General features: G+C 40.2%; 1 protein-coding gene and 1 pseudogene across 1 annotated transcript; one reads left to right on the forward strand and one right to left on the reverse strand.

Annotated features, from left to right (window-relative positions):
- Positions 1-8,459: 8,459 nt before the first annotated feature.
- On the reverse strand, positions 8,460-11,419 carry LOC108879446 (E3 ubiquitin-protein ligase TRIM39). Its single transcript, XM_018670723.2, is given in 3 exon segments — positions 8,460-9,525; positions 9,527-10,658; positions 11,348-11,419. Coding segments are annotated over 3 exon segments (1,674 nt in total). The 5' UTR covers positions 11,362-11,419; the 3' UTR covers positions 8,460-8,997.
- A 2,911-nt stretch (positions 11,420-14,330) lies between these two features.
- On the forward strand, positions 14,331-18,154 carry LOC108879449 (kelch-like protein 10; annotated as a pseudogene).
- The last annotated feature ends 1,552 nt before the right edge of the window (positions 18,155-19,706 follow it).

Here is a 19,706-nt window from a genome sequence, read left to right on the forward strand (position 1 = left end):
ACTGGCTGTCAAAATTGTCCCTCATGCTGGGAAGAATCAAAGTATCACCAGTAAAAAACAACATTAAGCCAGCAAAGTTGCCCTCACTGAAGGCGTTCTCAGTGTGGGGAAAAATGTGTTTTCAAGGAGAGTGATGAACATGGCACAGTGTTCAAGAGTCAATTTTAAAAAAAAAATCCCTTGTACCTTGTTTTGTACAATTCAACTAAGCTGAAATTGGAGTAACTCAGTAACTCCAGAATTTAATTAATTAATTAATTAATTCAACAGTCCAGTATGTACTGACTACCTGCAGTTAGAGTACAGTGCAGGTTGTAGTACAGTGTGGTACTTATGTCACATAGGCATTATGTTACAACACAGTTTAGGCTGGGGTTTTAGGTGTTTGTGAGGCATGTGAGTGGTTAATTGAAAAACTTAATGACTTAATTTTTCCAAATAAATGCTTTAACACTAACAGTGCCATCCTGTAGGACATGTGATTTAATTTTCTTCATGCTCCCACCAATCTGTTCTCGTCACTGTAGGCTACCATTAATAAAGGGCTTATCACTACTCAGCTATTTCTTTTTAATCACTCCTCAATTTTCAAATTGTTTCCTTTTCCTGGTGGAAATCCATTGCAATGGATATAAGTCAATAGCAAAATTCAGTATCTACAAGTATATGCATGAATATACAGAGACATGAATATATGCATATACAGTGTACCCATATGCATATGTGAATACGTACATACATTTGTGTACAAGTGCATTTATACACTGCATTATATGCTGTATGTATAAATACATACATAACCCCCTCTCTCGCTCTCATGCACACACACACATGCTCTAGGAAATAAGCTAATCAAACTATGAGTCATCAAATGAGGATTTCTCTTCTCTTCTCTTCTCTTCTCTTCTCTTCTCTTCTCTTCTCTTCTCTTCTCTTCTCTTCTCTTCTCTTCACTAATGGTAACATCATGTATATTCTATGAGAGATAAAAGCAGGGGGAAGCAACAATAGTCCAACTGAAGTGGCTTTATGTGTGTGTGTGTGTGTGTGTGTGTGTGTAAACGAGAGAGAAAGAGAGAGGCACATGGAGTCAAACAGACAGCTAATGGTTTTGCTTTAATAAACCACTGGAACCGCTCATGGATGATTCGCCTTCACATGCAAACAGACAGCCGTGACTAAGATTAGCCTGAGGATAAACACAACAGTAAACAGAGGAGAGGAGAGGAGAGGAGAGGAGAGGAGAGGAGAGGAGAGGAGAGGATGGTCTGGACGGACCATCAGATACCCTGAGCTGTAATTTCATATCCTTACATCATTCATCTCTCTTGTCCAGGGAACTGTCTGTGTGTGCATTTCTCTCTCTCTCCCACTGTGTTGTTTTTCTGCTCACATGTAAGCGCTATTCTTTCTCCATGCACGGGTATGTAAGCACATTCACATCTTTGTTCCTCACAGGTGTCAGTTTGTGCACACCTGTTTCTCACACAACCTCAGCTACTCTCTCCCCTCCTCCTCTCTTCTAACACCCCATCATTATTTTCTACTTGGTTTCTTTCTCCTCCCCATCCCTCCAACCATCACTCGTCCTGAAAAATGGAAAACGTGTTTGTTATGTCTGTCGCGCGGTTATCTGTTGCAGGTGTTGCACATGTGCTTTCTCTGTCTATGAATGGCCACAGACAGACACTCATGAACATGCATATTTTCATCTGTGCATGTGTATTCAAGTGTTTTTGTGTTTTATCTGTTAGACAGATATGAAATATTATTTGTTATTGTCTTTTATTCATTTTACCATTTTTAAATTATTGTTTTATTCTTGTATTTTGATACATCACCTCCCATCTCAGCCAAGCATAAAAACTTGTTTCCACTCAGGTGAGAACATTCATAACAAATAGGTGTGTGTGTGTGTGTGTGTGTGTGTGTGTGTGTGTGTGTGTGTGTGTGCGTGTGTGTGTGTGTGTGTGTGTAAGGAAGTATCCAGTTTTGTTTTCTTTCATTCTTTCTCAGACCTGCACTATAACTGGAAGTGCTATGATGTTGTCTGCAGGCTAATGGTTTCCTTTTATTAATTATCAGTGAGGAGGAGAGATAACTGTGCATGACAAGAGAATAACACCATTGGATTAGAGGCTGTAGGCTAAACAGCTGCCCAAAAACATTCATTTAAATGGAAAACAATTAGCTACATTCAATGTTTGGATCATCTGTGTGTGTGCTCTCTCTGTCTCCTGCTCTCATGCTTGAGGTTCTCCCTGAATTGGACTTTACAAGGTGCCCCTGAAACCAGATAAACAAGTGCACAAATCTACTTATACACAGAGCAAAACAAGACCACAACCACACATAATCAGTACACACACTGTAGGGGAGGACTGACCTTGCATGAGGTACAGTAAATTCAAGTAAATGGAATAAAAAATGTGCAGATTTTTGATATTTCAGTATCTCAAAGAGGATTTGCCTGCAAACTCGCATAAAAGTTCTGTTATGCTAGTGTCAGTACTGCCAGTGTCCGACCTTGATTAAACTGAAATCTGATCTGTGGATAAATTGTGGTTTTGTGGTGCAGTGGTTAGCATTGTCGACTCACAACAAGAAGGTTTGCATGTCCTCCCTGTGCACGTGTGGGTTCTCTCCAGGTACTCCGGCTTTCTCTCACAGTCCAAAGACATGCAGCTTAGGTTAACTGGTGACTCTAAATTGCCCGTAGGTGTAAATGTGAGTGTGAATGGTTGTTGTCTATATGTGTTGGCCCTGTGATGGACTGGTGATCCATACAGGGTGTACCCTGCCTCTTGCCCAATGACAGCTGGGATAGGCTCCAGGGCCCCCGCGACCCTTAACGGATAAGCAGTATAGATGATAGATGGATGGATGATACACCTGCATCAGAGCAGACAACAGCTTCTGGCTTAAGCAAATTCAAAACTAGATTTATTATGGAGATCTCGAGTGTGATTATATCTTTAGGTCCATTGACTGCACATAATTTCCTGTTAGTGTGTGATTATCTCAAGATTTTAAAAGGTTTTGTCCAATCACAATTTAATTAATCTCATGTCAAGATATTTAATTACAGTTTTGTGGTGCTTATTTATGCTACCCATTTTCCCATTGTCCTAAGAAAACAATGTGTTTTTGTGTGTGTGTGTGTGTGTGTGTGTGTGTGTGTGTGTGTGTTTATGTATGAGAAGTTGGGAAATTAAGCAGTTCTGAATTTTGCTGTTGAGGTAAATTACACAACAGTTTCTCATATCCGTTCTCCAGAGAGAGCAGCAATACTGTCACAACAGCCTAGCTAGCTTATTACAGCTATAGCTTTATTGATCCACACACACAGACATATATGCACACGCCTACACACACGTACACACGTACACACACACTCTCTCTCTCAGGTATGTACTTCAGCTCAGAGACATAACACCTGCATGCAACAAAGTGCACAGAAAGACACACACCACGACACACACCCACATTGTGTGCAGCATGTGGAAATGCAGATATACGAAAATTGTTTGTGTCCACACACACACACACACACACACACACACACACACACACACACACCTTGGGCCATTAAGGACTCCTACCAGTGTGTCCTGTAAGCAATTTAGTTCCCTGGTGGACTGGTAATGTAGCATTGTGTGTGTGTGAGAGTGTACGTGTGTGTGTGTGTGTCGTTGTGTCAGCTGTTTTGTGCCTGTTAAGCCAGAGTTACAGTTTCTTAGTTGGCTTGGGAACAGTTTGTTAGCTAGCTTAGGGACAAGGATGTGCTGAAAAATCATTACACAGTACACAGGTGAAGGAGAGAGTTCAGGTTTAGGTTAGGCTCTCTCATTCCTGCTTTCATTGTTTTCTATTATACTTACTAACTTGTTTATACTGTGCTTTGTGTTTTCCATTTATTTAATTGCGGCTTTCCTTATGGGCTTTTTTCTGCTCACCCTTTCATTTATTTGTATTTCTTCAGTGTTAGTTTGTCATCATCTCAACGGGGAATCACAAACCCTGACTTAAATATTGTAGTTTTCAACAGACACAATCTGTTGAATGCTCAAAGTGGGAGAAAAAAGAAAATAATCTTAAAAGCTCAATGATTCCAAAACGATCCTTGTGTTTTTTGTCACTGATTTGTTGCCCAGAGTGCTCTAAACACTTTAAGGCTGGCTGTAACTTTGTAAATATATAAAGACGGCACAGGTCACCTTGGACAGGTTGTATTAAACATATATGAACAATGTTTAATGCCTGACATCCATCCAAATCTGAAAATCTGGATTTGATCCTGTAGTCTGAACTGGTTAATGACAAAGAACCTGAATAGAAATAGCAAAATCTAGGTCCTTCCACTGGTTGCAAAACCTGCCAAGTCTTTTCATAGTCTTCCAGTGTGTTTCCAGGCTTTAAAAGGACACCACAAGATCCAAATGCAGTTTTCCTGAGGCGTGGATATGATCAGTGCCATGTTCAATATACATGATCACTATAAAAAGTTTCCCAGTTGCTCTGTTGCTTTTGGGATCAATGGTTGAAACACTAACTGATGCTCTTTTTGTTTGTAGGAGAAAATGTTACGTAATGTTAGATTATTTTTCAAACTGTTATGACTTATTTTTTTATATCTGGGAGAGCGATGGAGAAGAGAAATGTGGATGAAAGACGAAAAATGAGACAGAGGAGTGGAGGGAGAAAAAAGAGGGCGAAAGAGAAAGGACATAAGGAGGAAAGAGAGGCTCTGCGGCAGCTGGAATTGATTTCTCAGGGAGCGACGGAGAGAGGCAGGAAACTGCTGCTCCATCCCCTCGAGCCTCATCTGACACACACACACACCTGTGAGAACACACCTGCACATACACACTTTGCTGACTGTGCACATGACACACACACACACACTCATACCTCAGCCTCTCCGACTCTTTCCTTTTAACCTTGCACAACCCTGCGCTCAAATCAGTAGAGATCACCCTTTACAAATGTTTGTTGTTTGGTTTTTTCCTCTCATCAGTGTAGCTAAATTAGCTCTCTGTTACACTTCAAAAGGCAACACAGAGCAGGAATAATGAAAAATACCTGTGTGTGTTTGAGTGCAATTCATTACAGTGTTATTGATCCGTTCAGAGGAAAAAGCTTGCCGCCGTTTCCTTTGGAGGCCAGGGCGGCATTTTGATTTATGATGAGTCAGCAGGATTTTATTTAGCTAAAAGCTTCAGGAAAGAATGAATGAATGTATGCTTTGTATGTTTCAAGCTGCATTTCTGTAAAATTAAGCAAGATGTCTATGTGATTCACATACTTTGGTGTGTACTTGCATCGTTTACGCCATTTAAAATGCTTAAGTCACACATTTCCCCACATAACTGAGGCAGAGGCCGAGTCTGTCCAGCTTTACGCTTTTCCACAAGCTGAAGTGGTTGATAGCATTAAAAAAAATGTAGGGACGTATCTTTTTTTAGACATTTCCGAAACCAAAATCACAACAGCAAAAGTGTATTAAAATTTGCTCTTGCATAAGGTGTAATTGTTAGCGTGCTGTGGCTCGGAAGGAGGACACGTTGTTGACGCCAATAGCAGCATAATTTATATTACATTTCCCAAACACACTGACAAGTCTTCTGGAAAACTCTTGTGATGTTAAAACTGAAAGCATGCTAAAACAATATCTGTAAGCTAAGCAGCCATGGTTATGCTACAAGAAAATAAGTCTGATCCTACATTTTTCATCATCACACTAGGACACTATGCTACATGAACAATACAGCCTTACAAGTCTTTAACATGAAGTGGTGAGGATGCAAACCTTTTTCCTTTGACATGTAGCATAGTCATATATGTAGCCATTAGGTGCATATTTAAGATTTATGTAAGATCTTTGTTCCAAAATGAGTGGAAACTGGAAACATTAAAAAGCTAGCCAGAGATGGTGTTTTCAACCCCCGAACCCAGGTGTAGCAACGGTAACTAAGAGGAACCTCAAAGAGCTTTTCTGAAATTCAACCCATCAGGACTGTCAGTGCAAGGGTTTCCCCAGTGGAATGTACATACCATATGAACACATTAAAGGAGAAAGCAGGGAAAACCACCAGCTAACTGGTTGCCTCAATAAATGGCTTTAATAACCTTTTAGGGTTGTAGCTCTTCAAACTTAGTTTAAAATGTTCTTTATTTAAAGGGCTGCTTTTAACTGGAGTTGTTGATCTTTTCAGTATTTTTGAATAAAAACTATGATGCACCTCATCTGCTAAAGTCACCAAATTCATCCTCACTGTGTTTTAGACTTCCTAAACCTGAGAATAAATCTGTTGCTGGAAATGAATACATCTGAGGATTTCTTTTAGCGAGGCTCGCCAGTGTGAATGTGTGTGAACAGAAAGTAATGAAAAACAGCACGTTTGCTCAGCCAGCTTAACCCAGACAAATAAAGGTTAATGAAAAACGGGCCCTTAAACTGAATGTGTAATTTCTGCAGGAGGCTATGGAGCGTGTGTGTGTAGCACAGTACAGAAACACACCTCACCTGTGTGTGTGTGTGTGTGTGTATGTGTGTGTGTTTCTATGTTTGCCACACTCTCACACCCACACCACCACAGGAAACCCCTGTAAGGTAACTGTATAATTATGCAAAAGAACCCGGCTGCACACGCTCCTGAAAACGAACGAGTGATTCTTCAAAATGAATCAACAGTTGTGGAGAGTTCTCGGTAAAATGAATGGAATTATGAATATGGATCAGAGTGCTGCTTTTTCTGCCCCATCAGCTTTTCTTTCTTTTTTTTAAAGAGGCATTGCAGCACTACAGACCTACTTTTACTCTCCTACCCCTGCATATTGCACCAGAGCCTTTAGACACATGTAAAACTGCTCTGAGCACAGATATACTCATATAAATAAACATTGGTATTCCAGTTTTTTTGTTGTTGTTGTTTGTTTGTTTGTTTGTTTCTTTTACCAAGGACTTTCCAGTCATTGGTGAATCAAATCTTTACATTTGTTTCAAAAAGGAGAAACTAAATTTTCTAGGACATTCCTGCTGACTTGGCTTCAGGCTTTGCAGTTTGCTACATTTCATGGCTAAATTGATGTGACTGGTTTAAGATATATAACCTCGGTTGCAACTGTCACACACCTGTTTGTGTTGCCTTGTCCTGGTTCAATGCTTTTGTTTCTCTCTGTTATGGTCGACCAAATGAAATGACAAAATAAATCATTTGTAATTAACCTCCAGAGGCAATCTGATGCCCCTGTTGGCAGGATGACAACATCTGTGTAAATACTTGGCTAAGGTTGGGGAACAATCCTGTTTAAAATGTTGAGTTTTAGTTGGAAATAGGAACAGCAGTTTCCTGTGTCTGTCTCCAGTGTTTTTCATTTACAGACTTCACAAACATCACAATATATAATAATTTCTGGGGCTGCTAAATGTAAACATGTTATTTTGGGATATTTGCTGGCACATTCGATGCTGTTGATTTTCTTTAGAAAACAAGTCGCATTTTGCCTCATTATCTTTAGTTTGTTAGAGGAAATTTCCTTTTTTATGACTTGTTGCTAAAACTCTGCTTCTTTTAGCAACTTCTCTAAGCTGTTGTTTAAATGTGACTTTATATTCTTTCAAATATTTGGCAACATTTTTCACTATGCCTCAGTTTAAATTTGACTTTGTTGCGGACAAAGAGTCAAGTCTGGCTGCAGGCTGTTCCTCACACAAAGCACACAAAGGTCAGAGGTCACAAGAGCTTTCACGTTAGTGTCCAAATTTTAGTGACAGGCAGCAGGGATAGGACAGAAGTGAGAGTATTTGCAGAGTTTGCTGTATTATCACACATAAAAGAATCTGTATGGACATTGTTTTTCTGTAATATTTGATATATTTTATTTTAACTTACACTTTAAATCTACAATAACACAGAGAAGAGATAAAAATAAAAGTCAGTGGGGGATCATTTTTGAATCAGTAGGATGTAGTAATGGCAGATAGATGACATGAGATGACATGGATGGTAGAGCAATAGAGGTTTTACCATTTAAATAAATTGCAACTGACAAGTGTAATTTATTTTTTTTCTACTTGCATTTATCATGTTATTTTAGAGGCAATTTAGATCCCAATGAAGTCCTTTCTCCAAGAGCACACACACACCACACACACACACATATACACAGTGATGTGTATTGACATCATACATCTTCATTAGTGTCCAGCCATATCTCTGTTCTTCTCTCACTTTGTGGCTCCAGTTTCTTTGTTTCTCCCTCATGAATGTTAAAATCTCTGAGTATTAACACTCTGTCATATTTAGGCATAATGACTGAGAGACGCTCAGAGGATTGTATAGTCAAATTTCCAGTTAATCATGGATATGCTTGCTTAACCTCACGCAGGAAACATTCCCGAGAGAGAGAGAAACAGAGAAAGAAAGAAAGAAAGAAAGAGGCACGAATGACAAATATGACTCTATTTCCATTTTATTGCAATGAGTAAAATTTATGGCAACAATTTTTCCTGAGTGATGCCAAGTTTGAAGGCAGATAGCTCAAGCATAAAACAAAAATATGATCTCTGTAAATATGATCTGCTAAGAAGACAAAAAGTCTTTTCACCTCTTGAAGAAAGGTACTGGAGGTGAAGGATAAACTAGCAGATGAGGACTGTGACATTATCTTCCCTGAAAACTTCATATTTCCTTAAAAAAGAAACACATTTTACTGTCAATAGCTGTCAATCACCATTTTGTGATAATAATTTAAAAAATAATTCCCCATAGAGAATATAATAATCCCAGAACGTTTTAGTAACACATACAGTCTGGTAATGTCATGGTAAATGAGTTCTGCACAAAAATTATTTAAGACTTATTGATCTATTATTGATAAAAAAAAAATAAATTAAAAAAAGATGAAAAAACATTTACAACTCAGACAATAGACAAACCAGTTGTTTCTGGATTTAATCCTTGCACATTGCCACTGAGCCTGATGAATACTGCTCTACTTGGTGGACGTAACAGAAGTAATGATCAGGGGAGCAGAGTTTTTACCACCATCATAAATGCAGGGATTTAAGAATGGGTAGAGTCTCTCAGTGAAGGAGCAGCCAGTGAAGGAGTAGATAAGATCAATGGCATCGGTGTCATAAAAGGAAACCAGACCCTCCTCGTAATCCACAAACACCCCCACCTTCTTTGGCTTTGACTTAAGAGAGAGAGAGACTGGAGGGTCATCAGAAGCCTTGTACTCATTATCCTTCAAATGCACCTTCCAGTAACCATTCTGAGGACTCATTGGGCTGCTTGCCTTCCTGTCCACTGACTTTCTGGCCACACCTAAATACCACTCAGTCTTCCCTGTCACCTGAACCTCATAATAAAATCTCCCCGAAGAGTAACCATGCCTTCCTAAGACATTACCCCAATAAGAAAATCTCTCTGTATTGTCTGGGAGATGGTTCCGTAAATCCACACACCTAACTTGTTTTTCATCATTAGACAGGACAAGGTAACGATTTGCTGTGTCAGGGATTGAGAGTCACATTCACGGCATACTGCTGAACCTTCCTCAGTTCAGCCTCAGACAACTTACGTTTCTCTTTCCTGAGGGCCTCAGTCTTCTCCAATTGTTCAAAACCAGTCTCCATAGCTTTCCTGACACTCCCTTCATATATTGGTAGAGGTATGCTGACATTTGTCCAGTCCTTGGTGGGTAACAACGTAGTCAGGAGTGGAAAGGTTTGGAGGAAGTCTAGGTCATCTTCAGAGTGCGAGAGCTGCTTCAGTTCATCACTTCTCTTCATCAGCGCAAAGAGCTCCTGTTCCAGCTCTGTGATGAAACCTTTGGCCTGTTCTTGGGTTTTTCTCTGCTTCTCCTCAACTGACTCAGTGATCTCACTCAGGCCTCTTTCCAGAAGCTGCCTCAAAATGTTGTAGACCTGAAGACCAGCTGCTTTCTCTCTGTGTGCGTCTTCATCGCTCAGCTCCACTGAATGTTTGATATCCTGAATCTTCTTTTGTCTCATCTGAATCATCTCCTCAATGTTAGCCTCTTTCTCCCCCAGCTCTGCCTTCTTTCCTTCACATTCGTCTTTCAGAGGAACAACAGTGTGTGGCTTATGGTCTAAAACTGCACAGAGAATGCAGACACACATCTGGTCGTTCTTGCAGAACAGCTCCAGAGGTTTATTGTGTTTCTTACAGATCCGGGCTTCCAGGTTCTTAACGGGGTCGATCAGCTGATGACGTTTTAGGGCCATTGCTGTCAGATGAGGCTCTAGGTGCGTCTCACAGTAGGAAGCCAGGCACACCAGACAGGACTTTACAGCCTTGAGTTTGGTTTCAGCACAGATGTCACAGGGAACTTCTGTTCTGGCACACTGTTGCTCTGATCTGCTGTTGTCTTTCTTTTTAGCTGATTGTCTGAACTGAGCAGCCATCTCAGAGATGAAAATATTGACTTGCAGCTCAGGTCTTGTGTAGAAAATCTTCTTACACATGGGACACTTGTGCTGGACATCATTTTCCCAGTGCTGATTGATGCAGTTTTTGCAGAAGTTGTGTCCACATGGTGTGGTAACTGGATCAGTGAACACATCCAGACAGATGGGACACAAAAACTGATCTTCAGTCAGCAGACAAATAGCAGCAGCCATATGTACACTGAGAACACAAATATCAAAAAGCAAAACTGTTATTATTTCTTTACTAATTTCTTTACTTTTTGACTGTAACTCATTTCAGTTAGAAAATGTATACTATTCATAGGAATTTCATTAATTAAATATATAAGAAAAACATATTTTTTTATTTCATATTATATAAGAACTAAAATATCAGGAAAAATACTCTCTGCACAGGATTAACAGATCTACCATGTTAATTCATTTAAATTCATTTAAAACATTCTATTCAAAACTGTATAACTCATCTAATCATCTGAAATGCAAGCAACAGTAAGCAACAGTCAGACTGGCAGATTATTCATTTCACTTCCCCATTCTATTAAAATTGGGGCTACTCGGGGAACAGACAGTTCTTGCAGAGGAGAGATTTATGTGTGATTGTGGTCTACCGTGCCTTTGACTCTTCACTGAAGGGTCAATATCCCAGGCTCTACCAGCATTAGACCTATACCTTGTGTGCTACTTCAGGAAGTGCCTGAGTGCATACTTTGCACTTGCCACTGCCATTTTAAAGAACCTGAATGAACAAAACTAAAACACATTTTCAACACTTATTTTGTTGCTTTAATAGATCACAAACATAACTAGGAATGTTTTCTTACATATGAGCATTATCCAACTACTCTATCCTTAAGATTAAACTTATCAGAATCTTATGTTACTGACCTCGTCTTGCACATGCACTCAGGGGAACTTCCTGACTGACAAGTTCCCTGCCCCGCTCTGTGACTTCACCTTTTCATGAAGTCATGTGATTTCAGTCACATGACATCCATGTCAAACCGATAGTAAAAGGCCTGTTGGCTAGATTTTGTTAGAGGCAGAAAATAAACACCCTGGAGTTCAGGTGTAATGTGCCAGACTGCCCAAATTCACCTCACCTGAAACTTTTCTCAAGTTCAGCCACATTGCCTGAAACTACACTTTTAGCCCTGCTGGCAGCACGGCTCTATCAGTCAATAAACCAACAGAAATATTGGGTCAATAAATGGGTCCTTAAATATCCAACAAGTAAATATAAATACAGTTATGTTAGTGGTTCGATGAGGCTGTACACAGCTGTGCTTTAAGCTAAATTCCAGTGCTAGCGTGGCATGTCTTCCTGACATGTTCTTACTCAGAAACTCGACCCTTGGCGTCACTTTTTAACTCACTGGGTACTAATTCAGCCTCATTTTTCAACGTTTAGGCACAAAAAGTGACGCCAAGCGGCCCTGACCAAGTGTCCATATATGACGAACTGGGGGTGACACATAGACCAGTTGCTCTATCATCCATTTTTCAGTGATTAAAAATTCAAATGGCTGCAGTAAAGAGAGAATATTGTAATTCCAAATCTGGAAATTAAGTTTTTGAAACTCATGAATCTCAGCACATGTTGAAGTGCTCTTTCAGTCATTGGTATTGATGACCAGCTCTATCAGCCCCACACAGTTATTTATAGTCACAGTTTTTGCTTTTGGGGGAGAGAAAAACTTATTTCCCTTTTAAATATTCTGCTCATGCTGTGTGTCTGAATGTTTTGACATCTCACTCCTGAGTTGTTTTGCCTTCAAGACAGATTAGCGGGCCAGTGATTTGAAAACAAGCACAGTGACCTCAGTAAATAAGTTCAAGCAGTTTGATGAAATCTGTTTGATTACAGTCATTCTTTTCCACTGCCTCTTTTGTGATGAACACCTCCTCAGATACTGTTTAATCAGAAGCTGCTGTATTTAGCAGCCATTCATCAACACAATGCTCTCTCCTACTGTTCACTGCCGCACACATTTCCTCTTTATCAGAGCAAAATGTCGTGAACTGAGTTCAGATTTCTTTTGGATGGAGTCTTTACTCAGTCAACCAAAGGCTAACTAGCTAATTAGATCTCAGGCTACCTGCTGTGTTTGCCCTTGAGGAAGGCAGTGGTTTAATAACACACTGAGTGCAGATTTGTGGGCTAATAACTGTGTGTTTGACTCTGTGTGTACATGAATGCCTGCCTGCATCTGTGTGTTTTTGCAATTTGCCACTTTGCACATGCATGTGTTTAGGAGAATGTATGTGTCATTTGGTGTGTAACTGTCTGCGTCTTTGTGTGTGTGTAAGGGTTGTTTTTTTTATTAAAAAAAAAAAAAAAAAAGGAAAGAAGGCTGGGTTTTCATATCCTAAAGTTAACAATTTGCTAAACCTTACTTTGCATTTAATGCTAATGGAATAAAGTGCTCATCACTTACCATTTAAGGTAATACAATATCAATGTATTCAGGGTTCTGTTCTTGCTGAAAATGAAATTTGTAATTTACTTATCACCCAATTTAGTAGTAAACAGCCTGATAGACAGTGATTTGTTTACCTGATTTCACTTATCCCCATTTTTACAGTGATACTGTGGGTGCATTGTCTGAGCTTTACATGAAAAACTGCATCTCTCTGTATGTTTAACAGCCTCCAAAAGAAGTGAGAAAGTCCCACAAAGGACAAAGCCTAATTCTGTATCCCTTTCAATGAAAGGAAGTTGGTAATTGAAATCTTTTGATGGTGAAATACTAGAAGTCATACATCAAAGCACTTCACCTTAATCCTCCTTCCAAGTCATAGCTTCATTCATCATTTACCTCCATTAAGAGCTAAAGCACAGAGAAAGCTATTTAATGCCCACTACTGAGTTATGTTTTGGTTTTGACTGAATGAGTGAGTGATTTCAGACACCAGCCATAGAAATGTTGTCACATCTTGTCACTGCTCTGTTGTCAAAAGAATTGCTCCATTTCCCTGGAGGACTGTGAGATAAACTGGGAGAGGAGATACAGAGGCTAAGTAAAGAGAAGGCCATAGAGTGTGCATGTGAAATAGCTTCAGACAAACTTATAGTCAAGTCAAGTCAATTTTATTTGTATACTTCATAACAGAAGTTATCTCATGGGCAATTTTTATACAAAGATGGTCTAGACCATACACTTTGTAGTATTATTCAGCAGAGATCCAACATTTCCCACCATGAGTAAGCACTTGGCAACAGTGGCAAGGAAAAATGTCCTTTAAAGAGGCAGAAACCTGAAGCAGAACCAGGATCAGTGTGGGTGGCCCCCTGCCTTGACCTTATAATTTATAATATTCAAGATGTACATAAGTGTATTTCACTTCTTTGACTGTTTCCAATGTGGGTAGCATTTATACAAAGCATCAACATAATTATAAAGCTTTGTTTTACTTTCTTCTACTAAGTCAATACTTTATAACCCCCCTATGGCAGATATCACAGCCTGCAAATGATTTTTGCAGCAGCTAAGAGTCTCTCTCTTCTTGATTTAGGAATTTTCCTTGCGTATCTCTTCAAATTCTAAGATATTTTTATGCTGTCTTGCTCTCACAGCATGTTTAAGATCTATGCAGTCATTTTCAGTGAAGTCAAAAATTAACAAAATATGTTATTTGCCCAAATGCTGGTGTACAACTGTATGTTGGATTCTTTCACCCTACTCAAGGGCCCAGTTTATATCATTTACCTACTGTTGGACTGATTTACATTACACAAAGACAAAATTATAATGAGTAAATAATACATGAGAATACTTTTTTCCTGAAAATATATTTGTCCATAGGTTTAAATAGTCAGTTCATTTGTCATTATGTTGTAATAAGATTCTATTCTAGAACCTCACAGTGATGTGTCAGTGTTCACAATTCTCTGTCCACTGAGTTCACATGCTGAGACAAAACAACCACCGCAAAGCTGAGAGGAAGGTCTCGTGTTTTCAAACCAAGATGAGTATCCAAGTCAGTTCTTCACAAAAGTCCAACTCAGTGTATAATGATCTCCGTCTGGAGGGAGAATTTTGTGATGCAGTCATCAAAGTTGAGGATGTTGAATTTCAAATCCACAAGATCATCCTCTGTAAATGCAGCCCGTACTTCCGGTGAGTTGGTTATCTGATCTCAGTGGGAGGCTGATGAGTTTATGTCCCTTAATAAGCAGAAAAACAGATAGTTTTGTTTTGGTTAATGATCTGAGTCTGAGAAACGTCTCAATCTCAACAGAGTTACATTTATTCATAGAGTGTTTCTGAAAAAAGAAAGACAGGTTTGTCACATAGAACTGTATGAAACAAGAGGAGATATTAAAGACCTGATGGAAGAGAAAATCACACACTTCAAATGATGTTTAGGGCTGTTTCAGAAGTTTACTAAAGGTGCGGATTCCTGTCTGTCTCCACACAGACAGCAGTTGCAGATATTGATTTAGATAAAGTGCCATGTAGTTAAAACAACTTCCACACATATTTGAGGGTGTTGTACACTGAATGCTGATTTTTTCTAAGTTACATTTATAAAGTTTGATAACATTACTTTTCAAATATTAGTCACATGGTAATGAATTTTGGCTGTAAGTAACTTTAAGTAGATTTTGGGTATTTAGTCTTATCTGAAATCTGCTCACACACACTTGAAATGGCTGCTCTTTTTCATGTGCCTCTATCCTGACCCTTAGAGCTCTCTTCAGACGCTGGTCAGCCGCAGACAAGAAGGTCTTTAACATACCCAGCCTGTCTCCTGACATGATGCAGGTCATCATCGAGTTTGCATACACCGACTCTGTGTCTGTGACGGAGGACAACGTACAGGACCTAATGCTAGCAGCCGATATGCTCAATGTAATGGACCTCGTACAAATTTGCTCCAACTTCCTCAGTGAGCAGATCTGCCCAGACAACTGCATCAGGCATCTGGCACTTCACAAATATCTGCCTCAGCCCTGACCTGCACTGCAAGGCCTTCCGCCACATCATTGATCACTTTGAGGAGGTTGTTCTTTGCGAGGAGTTTCTGCAGCTCTCTGAGCAGGAACTCGCTGAAATCCTTGGTAGAGATGATCTTAATGTGAAGAAGGAGAGTACTGTGTTTGAGGCCATCCTTCACTGGATCGCCCACGTACCTGAAGAACGAGAAGGACACATCGCTGTGCTTCTTTCTAAGGTACAATAACTTTCTGTCACTGCATTTAGTTTAGATTAACATCCTCTGTATTTAGCTGATGGTGTTGACTGATTGAGTATTAGACCCTAACAGGAAGGACAGAGGATAAAAATCATTGTACATTGTTGCCTTTAATTCTGGGTCTGGAAAATAGTCCCCATCAATTGTTCTACTACTTTGTACTATCCTCTCGTCCTTGCTTAGGTCAGACTTGCCCTGACAAGTTTAGAGTACGTAAGGATCAATGTAATGTCCAACGAGCTGGTGAAAAAGAACACTGAGTGCCTGCAAATGGCCCATGATGCCATGCAAGCCATAACTCACATCATCACAAACAGCCCCTCAGTGTCTGGTCTCTGCAGCCCTCTTGCCCGCCCTCGTCTGCCTGATGCCATCCTGTTGGCCATTGGAGGCTGGAGCGGCGGTGATCCGACTAACGGCATCGAGGCGTACGATGTGCGCGCTGACCGCTGGCTCAACGTGACTAACAATCTGGAGCGTGCTCGTGCCTATCATGGCGCTGCCTTCCTCAAGGGATATGTGTACTGTGTTGGTGGTTTTGACAGGGTGGAGCATTTCAACAGTGTGCGCAGGTTTGACCTGAACACGCACACCTGGCATGAGGTGGCACCCATGCACTGTCGTCGCTGCTATGTGAGCGTAACAGTGCTGAATGGGTACATCTATGCCATGGGAGGTTATGATGGGCATACTAGACTCAGCTCTGCAGAGCGCTACAGGCCCGAAATCAACCAGTGGAGTCTTATTGCGCCCATGCACGAGCAGAGGAGTGATGCCAGCTGCACAACACTACATGACAAGGTTGGTGGATTACGAGAGCATCTGGAAATTATTACTGGAAACTGGACATGCCAGTGGCCCTGGTGTTATGTCCAGGCTCATTGTAAAATAACAAAACGGAAACCTATTACATAAAAGTCAAGGCTCACCATCAGATTTTGATCTTTTGCAGTTGTAAAAAAAAAAACTGCCAACAACTATGTAATGGTGATACTAGTTGTAAATTACTTCAAACACATATTTAGTATTTCCATAGTCCAATTAATTTTTACTTATCAGCTGACACTTATCAATGTCTTGATGTCTTAGTGATAGAGATAACACAGGCAGATGATATCGGCCATGTAATTTATTGGTCCACTGGTTGGACTGGTACATTCTTCACTGGATGCTTCTGTTCGGATCTCAGCTGTAATTACCTTGCAATGATGTCAAAATATTCCTGAACTATTTGTATCAATACAGAAAACACAGTCATTGAAACCAATAAAAGTGCTAGTTTACTTACAGGCCCTCCTTCTCTCCTCAGGTTTACATTTGTGGTGGCTTCAATGGGAATGAGTGCCTGCAAACGGCTGAATTTTACAATCCAGGGACCAACCAGTGGACAATGATCACCCCTATGACCAGCAGGCGCAGTGGAATTGGAGTTATTGCGTATGCAGACCATGTCTACGCTGTAAGTGCATAAAACACTGCTGAGATTCACATATCACACAAACTGTCTGAGATTTAGTCAGTCAGCAGAGTCCAACTGTCTTCCACTTTATACTGTACTACGCACACGTGGTTGCTGAGGAAGTGGTAGCGTCTTGATATTAACACCCAGTACTCTACTTTTCTGTCTCAAAGGTTGGTGGCTTTGATGGCAACATCCGCCTGCGCAGTGCTGAGGCCTACAACCCTCGCACCAACACCTGGAATGAAGTGTCCTCCATGTTGACTCCCCGCAGCAACTTCGGCCTCGAGGTGATCGACGACCGGCTCTTTGCTGTCGGTGGCTTCAACGGCTTCACCACTACCTATAATGTTGAGTACTATGATGCGACAACAGATGAGTGGACCGAGGCCTGTGACATGGAGATCTTCCGCAGCGCCCTGAGCTGCTGCTGTCGTGTTCGGACTCCCCAACATGGCCGAGTATGTTGCCCCTCGTGATGCCCTGCCTCTTTTGAATTTTGAGGAAGAGGTGGTGGAGATAGAGGACGCCATCGAACACCTAGACAGATTTTAGCACAGTCCTGCCTCATGCCACCATTCACCATGGCACAACATTAACATAATGAAATAAATTTCTCTTTGCATCAAATTGCTGTTACCTCAGAGATTTCTATAATGTTTCAGTTTATGTGAGAACTAGTAAGTCTTAGGTTTTATGAGCAGGGTGCTGTGTCTAACCTGCATTTATTTATTGATTGATTAACAGTTTGCATATTTCAGTTGCTGGAGTCTGGGGTTTCATGGTGGGGACGTTCCACCTTATCATTCACCCATTATCAGACAAATAATGCACACTGATTTATGACTGATGATGTAATTGCTACATATTTGGTAATTGAGGAGTATAATGAAAGACTCATACTAATTGGATTGTAACAAATTTAATTCTTTATTAAGTTTATATTGGCATTTTGTAGCTCTACAGGACTGGTTCTAGGCAGGCTTATATGAGGAGGAAGTCAGAAATGTGAAGGGAGCATCGTTGGTACACACCATGCTTCAGCAGCAATTTTCTGGGGGAGTATTTTACACACATTTTTTTGTGGACACTTTTTTTTTTTTAAACCTATGACAGGGAAACTGAAAAATAAAGCAGACTCAAAGCCTAGCCTTCATTTTCATACAGTATATTTTGATTTTGTGGTTTAGCTTTGCATTTATCAGTCACTTGTCAGCGTTTGTCCTCCAAGGTATTTTTTAAATCAATATATTAACCTTGTAAGGATTCACTGATATGACACTGTAGGTGATTTTCCATAACTCCCACCAGTTTTCTTCAGGGTATTTAAAATTCCTAAGTATAGTTAGTGTAGTTTATGTGATCTGTGCAGTGTCTTATCTTTTTTATATACAGTCTATGGTGACGTAAGTTCATTAAACCTGTCATCCGTTCACAGTTATTTATTTATTCAAGGCTTTAACTGTCTCAGTGTGGTAAATCCTCATCATGTGACCAGAAGGGCTGGCCAATCAGCGTTTTTCTGCCAATGTTAACTGACGTATGTCGTCATTGGCTCCGACGCGTCTCCTCATTGGCCACGAACTTCTGGGAGGAGCGCAGAGAGGCGGAGAAACAAACAGATTTAAACCAAGTTTGAGCGGTTACTTCGGTTTGTCAGTATTGTCTTTTTACACGGTCCACATCCAGTACTGTGAGGAAGCGTCCTCACCAAAGAAGCCTGGAGCTGCTTTCTTGTCGTTAATGAAGAGGTCTGGATGCTAAAACAAACTCTGGAGCTGCTTTCTTGTCGAACATGAGTGAGACTGGACGCTGAGCACACCTGCAGCGAAGGTAAGGCAAACAGCTAGCGGCTAGCGTTAGCATTAACGTTATCGGAGAGCGTTAGCTTTAGCATTACCTTGTAATGATATCGTTTAATTTCATTTTAGTTGATTATATCGCGTGGGTAAGAGTGTGTTTGTGTTTCTGTGACTGAGGCATCACTGACATGAGTTGTGGAGGGTGGTAACTGTTTAGTATTCAGTTGTTGTTTACAACTCCGTTTGCATCTCTTTACAATGACTCTGCAGACATTTTATGCTTCCTTTTTTCTGCTCCATTTTGTTCTTTGTAAGTCAGTCTTGCGGATTATTATGTCGATGTGATTACTTTGTCTATCTGTGGTCGTATTGCATCGTTTTGCGTCTTTAGCTGGCTGTTGTACATCTACTTATGCTCAGCTTCTTTGTGGTCATTTTGTGTTTCAGTGTGGCAGTTAAGCATCTCAGTGTGATCATTTTGCCTTGCCATCCATTGATTCCCTATTGTGTATATTATTGATTAGGAATTTGTTTGTGGTGACTTGAGACTTTATTGAGCTCAGTTTTGTGTTAAATACAAGCTTGAAAACTAGATTTTAAGCCTCAAGAGTAGGTCACAATGTACGAGCTGAGATTACAGTTAGAAATTATTATAAAATTGCTTTTCTCTCTGAGATCAGTAAAGTCATATTCTAGTAACATAATTAATTTATTCACCTCAAAACTCAAAGTGTGATCGTCAAGGTTCTAGTGTTAAATTTTCAGTGTTGTATTATTCTACACTGTT

The sequence above is a fragment of the Lates calcarifer genome, linkage group LG3 (genome assembly GCF_001640805.2).
Source record: "Lates calcarifer isolate ASB-BC8 linkage group LG3, TLL_Latcal_v3, whole genome shotgun sequence".
In the NCBI taxonomy this organism is placed as follows: Eukaryota; Metazoa; Chordata; class Actinopteri; family Centropomidae; genus Lates; species Lates calcarifer.